The 10,024-nt window shown below is 47.0% G+C and overlaps 1 protein-coding gene across 1 annotated transcript; it reads left to right on the forward strand.

Annotated features, from left to right (window-relative positions):
- Nucleotides 1–7,458: 7,458 nt before the first annotated feature.
- LOC119350646 (protein FAR1-RELATED SEQUENCE 5-like) lies at nt 7,459–9,622 on the forward strand. The gene is made up of 5 exons (XM_037618374.1): nt 7,459–7,792; nt 7,890–8,347; nt 8,556–8,843; nt 8,937–9,075; nt 9,198–9,622. The coding sequence occupies exons 1-5, from the start codon at nt 7,459–7,461 to the stop codon at nt 9,620–9,622; spliced, it is 1,644 nt and encodes a 547-aa protein (XP_037474271.1).
- The last annotated feature ends 402 nt before the right edge of the window (nt 9,623–10,024 follow it).

The raw sequence follows: 10,024 nt of genomic DNA on the forward strand, positions 1-10,024 counted from the left end.
ACTCCCGATCCGTGGCTCAGGTAATGGATCTCCGGTAGGGGGCGGTGGGCAGCGTAGTAAATGACGAGTCAGATGGAAGAAGGAGCTCTCTCCCACCCGTGGCCACGTTATCCTACAGCGCCATTGACGCCTGCTGAGGTCTGCGGCGGAAGGAAAACGCGGCGGCGATTCCCGGATGGAGTTCCTCATGCAACCGATTAGAAGGTAAACCAAATCCCTCAGCCTCGTTCCACCCCACCACCACCCCGCCCCTCCCCATCTCAAGAGAGTTCCTGTTGGTGGATATATGCCTCTCATCCATGGATTTGGTGGACTTTGTGAGGCCCCTGAGCTGGATCTCACATGATTCATGGCAGATTGGTAGGAGAAGAGGGCTGAGGAAGAGAGAACAAGAGAGTTCAGAGAACAAGAGAGAGTTCAGAGAACGTGAGAGAGATTCAGACGTTTCCTTTCATTTCAGATATCTGTACATGACTCACACGCTGGGGTTATATTGTCCCCATACAGCTCAGCACACGCACACACTACACAGCCCATAGCCAGCCCACAACTGACTGACCAAGGGTCCCACCCTTAGCTCCACGCTGTCCGTCACCACCACAGACGCAGTCAAGGTGGGGGCGTGACACTATCCCCACCTGAAGACGAAGCCCCATCCCAAAGAGAACTAAGTGGAAAACGTGCTCGAAGAACGTTGTAATCTTCCCAGGTAGCGTGATCCTCTGCCAGTCCTTGCCACTTGACCCTGATCTGCGGAGTCGCTTCATTTCCTTTCTTAACCAACGGCGCTCCAGGATCGCCTCAGGATGAAGAGAAATTGTAGATAGGTCAGGTGGTGCTGGTAGTTCAGCAAATACTGGAGAATAGTCAGCAGTGAAGGGCTTCAACTGTGAAACGTGGAACACCGGATGAATTAAGCAGTCTAGAGGAAGATCTAGGCGATAAGCTGCTGCGCCAATCTTCTCTGTCACCTTGAAGGGTCCATAGAATTTCAAGGCCAATTTGGCACAAGGACGGTTGACCAGAGAAGTCTGTGCATAGGGTTGCAACTTCAACAGCACTGCTTCACCCACAACAAAATGTCGATCCTGTCGGCGCTTGTCTGCTTGAGCCTTGATCCGCTCTTGAGCTCGCCTTAAGTGTTCTCTGAGCATGGTGAAGAAATCCTCCCGGTCCGCCGCCAAATCTACCAGGGAAGTGGGAAGTTCGCCTGTATCCATAGGCATTGTGCCGAAATTTGGCTCGATTCCATACAAGGCTTTAAAGGGTGTGCAACCAAGTGAGGTATGATATGATGAGTTGTACCAAAATTCTGCCATAGACAACCAACGCTTCCATTTGGTGGGACTGTCATGAACAGCACAACGAAGATACTGTTCCAAACACTGGTTGACCCTCTCGGATTGGCCGTCCGTTTGCGGATGATACGCCGTTGAATAACACAGTTTGGTACCAATTTCCTTGAAGAGCTTGCGCCAGAAGTGGCTGGTGAACACTCGATCTCTGTCCGAAACAATGGACGCTGGCACTCCATGTAATTTGACGATGTTGTCAACGAAAACAGTAGCAACAGAGTGTGCTGTGTATGGATGTTTCAGAGGGAAGAAATGAGCATATTTCGTCAGGCGATCGACCACTACCAGAATTACCTCAAATCCTTCTGACTTAGGAAGCCCATCAATAAAATCCATAGTGATATCTTTCCACGGACGAGAAGGTACAAGCAGTGGCTGTAGCAGACCCGCGGGCAAGGTGCGTTCGTGCTTAGCTTGTTGGCACACCTGACATTGCTTGATAAATTCATCAATGTGGCGTTTCATACCCTGCCAGTAAAACAACTTGGAGAGTCGATGATAGGTGGCTCGAACACCAGAATGCCCTCCTACAGAACTAGAGTGCAAAGCATGAATGAGCTTAGTTTGAATTGCCGAATTTTTTCCAATCCAAAGCCTTCCATTGTGACGAATCAGGCCGTTGTCAAGTGAATAGCCTTTTTCATCAGGACTATGTACGGCCAACTGAGCCATCAGTTCCAGGGCTTGAGTATCAGTCTGGTAAGAATTCACAACCTCCTGGACCCAAGCTGGTTGACAGACAGACATAGCAGTGATGGTGTATAACCGGCCCACTCGTGAAAGAGCATCTGCGGCATGATTTTCACTGCCCTTGCGATATTTGAACTGAAACTGAAGTCCCACCATTTTAGCCATAGCTTTGCGTTGCAAATCTGTAATCAGTTGTTGTTCTTGTAAATGGCACAAGCTGCGATGATCTGTAACAATGGTGAAGGGACCACGCTGTAGATAGGGTCGCCACTTATCAATTGCCATGATGACTGCCAAGAACTCCTTTTCATAGACCGACAGCTTCTGATTAGCTATACCCAGAGCTCTACTCAAGAATGCAATAGGATGATTGTTTTGGGACAACACAGCACCAATTCCTGTGGCAGAGGCATCGGTCTCCACTGTAAATGTTTGGCTGAAGTCAGGCAAAGCCAAAACAGGGGCACTTGTCATAGCCTGTTTTAGAGTTTGAAATGCAGTTGTTGCTTGATCAGTCCACAAGAATCCTTTCTTGGTCAGCAGCTGTGTAAGGGGTTTAGCCATGGTGCCATAATCTCTGATGAACTTGCGGTAGTACCCTGTGAGTCCCAAGAATCCTCTCAACTCAGTTGCATTGTTAGGAAGTGGCCAATTCTCCATAGCTTCAGTCTTTTCTGGATCGGTAGCCACACCTGAGCTGGAAATAGTGTGGCCCAAATACTGGATGCTAGTTTGTGCAAAGGAGCACTTGGACAACTTAGCAAACAGAATATTCTCACGCAGAATGTCTAGAACTAATCGTAGGTGCTCTAGATGTTCTTCCCAAGTGTGACTGTATACCAGAATATCATCTAAGAAAACAATCACGAACTTACGGATATACTTGGCAAAAATTTTGTTCATCAGACATTGAAAGGTTGCCGGTGCATTCGTCAGACCGAAAGGCATGGCGCGGAATTGAAAATGACCTGAATGTGTTTTGAATGCAGTTTTGTCTTCATCTTCCAAACGCATTTGAATCTGGTGATAACCCGCACGTAGATCCAGTTTTGTGAAGAATTCAGATCCTGCTAGCTCATCCAATAGCTCATCCACGATTGGCAGTGGAAACTTATTTTTGATCGTAATTGCATTAAGCTTGCGGTAATCGACACAGAAACACCATGAACCATCCTTCTTTTTGACCAGCAAGACAGGTGATGCATACGGGCTCATACTTGTTTGCACCACTCCAGCAGCTAGCATTTCCGCAACTTGCCGCTCGATTTCATCTTTCTGCTGCGGCGAGTAATGATAAGGCCGAGAATTTGGTGGATTATGACCAGTTTCCAGCGTAATAGCGTGGTCATATGCCCTGTGTGGAGGTAGACCAGACGGTTGCGCAAACACATCCTGGAATTCTGTTAAGAGAGCAGTCAATTCTGGTGATTGGCTATTTGTAGTCGGTAGAATCTTTTGTTGTGTGGGATCCACAATGGCCATTGCCCATATATCATTTCCAACCAAATCAGTATTCAACTGTTGTACTGAGATCCTCTGTAACACCGGAGTTTCAGGTGTCTTAATTCCTTGCAAAGTAATTTGCTCATTCTGATGCAGAAATTGAATAGATTTGCCTATCCAGTCACAGGTCATAGGACTATGGCACTTGAGCCAATCCATACCTAAAACCACATCATAGGCTCCCAATTGCAGAACTCTCATTGGTGTCTCAAAAGTATGCCCCTGTGCCCACCATTTCACTTGCTGAACTTGCGAATGACACTGCATACTTTGTCCATTGGCCACTGTAACCAGAACTGGAGCAACTGGCAGCAAAGGCAATTTTGAACGATGTGCAAAATTTTCATCGATAAAGGTATGACTACTGCCCGAGTCAATGAGAGCCAGCATGACCTGGTTTCCCACTAATCCCCGGATACGAACAGTTTCACAATTGTCAGCACCTGAGACCGCATTCAAGGAAATACGACAACATTCAGCTGTAGTAGGTTCACATAGCAATTCCAATGCCTGAACTGCGTCTTCTGTTAAGATTTCCCCGTGCTCGCCCATCTGGATTGTCAGAAGTTGCAATGGCTTCTTGCACTGATGTTCCTTGCTGTACTTGTCCCCACAACGAAAGCATAAACCATTGGCACGACGGAAATCACGCAGCTGACGCTCTCTACCAAAATCATCTGATGCTTTCTTCAGGCCTGATTGCACAGATGGAATAGGGATCGAAACTGACTGATGTTGCGGCTGCCGCTGAAATCTCAGCTTAGACCGTTGTAACTCTAATTCTTCTTCTTGGATCTTGGCCAGGCAGACTGCTCGAGTTACGCTAGTTCGTGCTTGCAACCGTACAGCAGCTCGGATTTCATCCTTCAAGCCCAAAACAAATTGAGAGATGAAAAACTTGGAGTTCAGGGTGGGATCCAGAGCTATCAAGTGGTACATGGTAGTCTCAAATGCAGACTTGTATTCAGTAACTGTGCCTTGTTGTTTCAGCTGCAGAAGATGAGTCATGTGAGATTCGAACTCCCCTTGGCCAAATTCCTGTGTCACCTGCTGAGCAAAATCATCCCATGGCCACAATCGGCGTCTGCATTTGAATGCTTGCCACCATAGTGCAGCATGTCCATCCAGATAAAGCGTTGCTGTAGCAACCCACTGATGTGGTGGTACTTGGTACATCTCAAAATATGTCAGTGCACGATCGAGCCACAAATTTGGGTTCTCACCGGTAAACCTTGGAAAATCATGCTTTGGCGGCTTGATTGCATACTCCCGTACTCGTTCCTGTCCAGAATCCTGACGAGGTGCAGCAACGTGCAGCTGTTCTGGGGCGAACACACGGCGACGCTCCTGAACTTGCTCCTGCTCGTGCACCCGGGTCACTGCCGCTGGTTCCACTCGTGAAGCGGGTGCAGTGATGTAACCCGTACCTGGTGGCTGCTCATCCGGCTCCTTCAGGAGCGGCGGTAGGTCGTTGGTGAGTCGCGGAGCCGGGCGCGGTGCTGAAGATGTCCCTGCGTCCATGGCGCCCCCCGTCACCGTAGATCCTCCTCCTGCAGCACGGATCTCGGCCTGCTAGTGACGAATTTCATCGACGTTCTCTTGCGTCGACTCGATCTGTTTGCCCAAATTCGTGAGACGGAGATCCATGGCGTCGAACTTGGTAAGCAAGGCAGTCAGTGTCGCCTGGATGGTCCCCAAGTTTTCTCCCATGGCGGTGAGGACGAGCTTGGTCTGCGCCGACGGCAGCGGTGGCTTCGACGGCGCCGTTGTGGCTCGCTCCAAATCAGGCTAACCCCGCTTGGGATTTTGGGCGAAAATTTGTGAAACAAATTTCCGTACCCTTCGTGGTGGAATTTTACAGCCCGATCGAGAGATTATGAGCGCAGACAGTTGCGATCTAGGCTCTGAATACCATTTGTGAGGCCCCTGAGCTGGATCTCACATGATTCATGGCAGATTGGTAGGAGAAAAGGGCTGAGGAAGAGAGAACAAGAGAGTTCAGAGAACAAGAGAGAGTTCAGAGAACGTGAGAGAGATTCAGACGTTTCCTTTCATTTCAGATATCTGTACATGACTCACACGCTGGGGTTATATTGTCCCCATACAGCTCAGCACACGCACACACTACACAGCCCGTAGCCAGCCCACAACTGACTGACCAAGGGTCCCACCCTTAGCTCCACGCTGTCCGTCACCACCACAGACGCAGTCAAGGTGGGGGCATGACACTGTAGGACCGCGGTGATGGAGGAGGTGAACGAGCTACCAATGGAGCCTCTGCTCTACCCAGCTGTGGCGACAGGAGCCGAAGAGCTGCCCTCAATGGCCACAGGTAGCATTGACGGGCAGATTTGTGCGGCGGATGTGATAGTCGCGGCAGAGGGGGGGTGATGAACCGCAAGCATCTGAGCAATCCATAGGTCAAATTGATCCAAAAACTGCTGGCTGGACTCGCAGGTAATCTATTGGCTAATGGTGTTTGTCCACTTTGAAGTATACTATGCAAATGCCACATTCTGACTTGTCTGTAGTCAGGCCAGTTGAGCAGTAGGTTGTATATGATTTTTTTGGATAAAGAAGATGCTCTGAAAATTGGAATAATTGTATACAACATTTTGGAAAACGCTTCTGTGCTTCCCTCATAGGCAGTACTTTGCAAACTAGCAGGGACGGATAATTAATATAAAGCATAGCAGTGTTGGTATTTGTTTATGGATACTGGATTCTGATAGTAGGGGATAGATAGCGGAATTGAGCTGGGAACTAGTAGTTTGAAAATTAGATCATGGAATACAGGGAAAGTAAGAATATAAGTTAGAGCATGGACTAAAAGGCGGGCTTGTTTGACATGATAAATAAAAATTGGTCATTCATGAAACACAAATATAATTTGAATTTGGTAAACATGTCATGTTGGCATCCATAACCTGGGTGCCTACCAGTAGGTGTACGAGGATAACAAAAAGGCAAAGCAGTCCTGGATCAGGATAACACAATTTCGTTGGGAAGGTTTCTGATATGCAGCTTGAGGGTGACAAAAAACTACTAGGGGTCGTGGATTGTGGATAAAGCGAATGAGTATGAGATTGAAATGTTGAAAACTCTGGATGTAGGCATAAGCAGGATATCGTCGAATTCATTCCAGTACACATACAAGTTGTGACATACTGATCTCTTAAAAATGCAGGGTTAGAATTGGAGCTGCTGATCCTGGGAGGGCATCTTTCCCTGGGCGACCGAGCGCCCTTGAGAAGGCAATAGGGGGTTTGCTGACAAGCCAGGCAACATTGTAATTGTGCCAGCACTGGGGACAAGCTTCGATACACTTGGGGAGGCCTATGATTTTTACAATCTCTACTCATGGGAGAAGGGATTTGGAATAAGGTACGGGAAGAGTAGGCTGAATGTGGAGAGAACAAAATGCATGCAGGAAATCGTTTGTGGATGTGCGGTATGTATTTGTACCCTCCTGGATTATTTCATAAATTTGGTCCGCTTCTTGAGTCTGTGAAACCTAATTTTTGCATGTGCTTGTATGATTGGTGTTTTGCGGGGCAAAGCAGGGGTGGAGAACACTAGATCATGCCAATGCGAATGCCCAGCATTAATAAGGTTGCTCCGTTCGAAGTACAATGGTTGGTACATATCTGAACATCATGAACATCACAATCATTCGCTATCTCCAACATACGGGCAGACGATTCACTGGCCGTCCCACAAGCACATTGATGCCTATAGCAGAGACTTGGTGGAGCAGTTACGCCAAAACAATGTGAATTTAGCCAAAGTACACAATATAATTGGGAGATTTTTTGCTTCAATGGAAAAGGTGCCTTTCACAAAAAGGGCTCTGAAAAATTTGTGTGGTAAAATCAGCAGAGAGCAGGCAAAGGATGATGTGAGGAAAACGATGGAGGTTTTTGCAGATCTGGGTTCAAGAGATCCACACTTCACGTATCGTGTCCAGGCGGACCAGGATGGGCGGATAACGACTCTTATGTGGGCAAATGGGAGTAGCAGGCTGCAGTACACATTCTTCGGAGATGTTGTTACCTTCGATACGACATATAGAACAAACCTGTACAACATGCCATTTGATTTGTTTGTAGGTGTGAATAATCATTTCCAGAGCATCATCCTAGCTGGGGTTTTGGTCCGTGATGAGAAGGTCGAGACATTTGAGTGGGTTTTCACAGAATTTGTTAGGATGATGGGCGGAAGTGCACCCAAAACCATTCTGACAGGTGTGAATCAATGCTGTACATACTCTGTGTGTGACAAATGTTTGTATTGATGTTACAAAAGCGTGGTTGTCTAATATAGTTTGGTGCTGCTGTGCAGATCAAAACCGAGCGATGGAGGTTGCCATTAAAAATGTGATGCCTCAAACGGCACACCGATGGTGCAAGTGGCATGTGCTGAAGAAGGCAAAGGAATCACTCGGCTCGTTGTACACCAAGAAGAGCGAGTTCAGGGCAGAGTTCCACAAGGTAGTAAATCACATGCTTACAATCGATGAATTCGAGGAAGGTTGGAAGATATTGGTTGAGAAATACGATCTGAAGACACACGACTACATGACACAACTGTATGACATAAGACACAAGTGGGCGAAGCCATATTTTAAAGGTGTTTTCTGTGCTAAGATGACCAGCACCCAGCGCAACGAAAGTGCGAATCACATGCTGAAGAACTATGTCCCGCCTAGTTGTCCAATGCATTTGTTTGTGAAGAAATACACGAGACTTCAGTTTGACAGGGAAGCTGAGGAGAACTACGAGGAGAAGCGGACACGGATAGTAAGATCTTTTTCATAATTTGGCACCAGATGTGCGGTAGTAATTTTTGGTCACTAATTTGGTGCATCTATTCGAACCAGCCTCTCTGCATTGCACTTTGCAGGGGTAAGACTAGGTTCCTATAATCCCTCCCCAGACCCCACCTTGTGTGGGAGCTTCTATGCACTGGGTCTGTCCTTTTTTTAATTTGGTGCATCTAATATTTCAGGGCAGACCACTGTACAAAGCAAACTTAGCTATTGAGAGACATGCCGGCAAGATATACACACGAGCTATGTTTGAGCAGTTTGGGCATATTCTCTATGAGTGCGGCGCATACCAAGTGGAGGAGCTCGAGAAAGGGAAACTATATCTTGCAATTCATACTGAAGCCGCACGGAGAGAAAAATGGTGTAGGGTATCATATAAGGTGAATGTTCTTGAAGGAGGTGAGGAATTTGACGGCGAGTGCGGGCAATTTGCACACATGGGGCTCCTTTGCAGCCATGTTCTGAAGGTATGGTTTGTGAAAAATGAAGAATATGCTTTTCAGATGTATATACACTATGTGCAGTATGTGATGCACTAAATGAGCAATTTGAAAATGCAGGTGCTGGATTTCATCCGTATTACGGAAATACCACAGAAGCACATTGTCAAGCGATGGACCAGGGACGCGCGTGACGTATTACCAGCTCACCTTACTCAATATCAGAGAGATAATGCACATAAAGTCCATTCGGCTTCAGGCATTTTAATATGTATATGCATGCCATGGAGTTGGTGCGGATGGGTGATGCAAGTGTCGAAGCATATGAGAAATTCATGGTTCTCATTAAAAACTGCATGGTGGAAATGCAACCATTTGCAGAAATTAGGGATGTGATGGGTTTGGAGGACAGGGTAGCTGAACATGGAGATGTTGTTAATCAACTACCAGTACAAACACCTTTTGCTGCAGCAAGTGGCGGTGCAGTTATGGTTACGATGAATCATGATGCTACTTCTGCAAATGAGAGTGGCAACAGACTTGCTGGGTTGTTGGCGCCAAAGAAGAGGAAAGAAATGGGGCGCCCAACCACCAGCCGTGAGAAGGCACCTTACGAGGGGCTCAGCAAACGGACAAGGTTCTGTAGCATATGTCGGCAGCAGGGGCACAAGAGGACTACATGCTCGGACAGGGGTGATGCCCCGAAGCCTATTCGCAAGCCAGCGAGGTGCAAAAATTGTGGAATCAAAGGGCACAGGCGAAACAACTGCCACAAAGTGGGTGATCTATGGATGATTGGGCTGTGAGCAATTGCAAAAATCTGTTTGTTTAGACTATGAACCTGTAGAACTTCATGTGTGCGTTGGTAGTTCCATCACTAGAACTTCTTTATTTCCATGCTTGCTGGGTGTATTCAGCCGCTGTTGTGCCAACTATGTATAATCTGAAGCTACTTTATGCTACAAATGGTTTGGAACTGTGCGTATGAGGGTTCGTCTGTAGTTCCGTTAGAAGAATTTATCTACTGTCATGTTTTCTGAATTTTGTGCCACAATGGAGCTTCTGGACTGTCATGATTTTTTGAATTTTGTTCCAATGTGATGATGCATTATGGAATTTTGGTTACTGTGAAACATGTCTTGGTTTCCGAATTATGTTCCACAGTAGAACTCATGTACTGTAATGATTTCTGGGTTATGTTGCAATGC

Source organism: Triticum dicoccoides, chromosome 1B (assembly GCF_002162155.2).
Source record: "Triticum dicoccoides isolate Atlit2015 ecotype Zavitan chromosome 1B, WEW_v2.0, whole genome shotgun sequence".
NCBI lineage: Eukaryota > Viridiplantae > Streptophyta > Magnoliopsida > Poales > Poaceae > Triticum > Triticum dicoccoides.

Coding starts and splice junctions, on each gene's coding strand:
- LOC119350646 (XM_037618374.1), top strand. CDS start 7,459: ATGGAGGTTTTTGCAGATCTGGGTTCAAGAGATCCACACTTCACGTAT. Junction 8,348..8,555: donor AGGAGAAGCGGACACGGATA/GTAAGATCTTTT, acceptor CTAATATTTCAG/GGCAGACCACTGTACAAAGC. Junction 8,844..8,936: donor TTTGCAGCCATGTTCTGAAG/GTATGGTTTGTG, acceptor TTGAAAATGCAG/GTGCTGGATTTCATCCGTAT.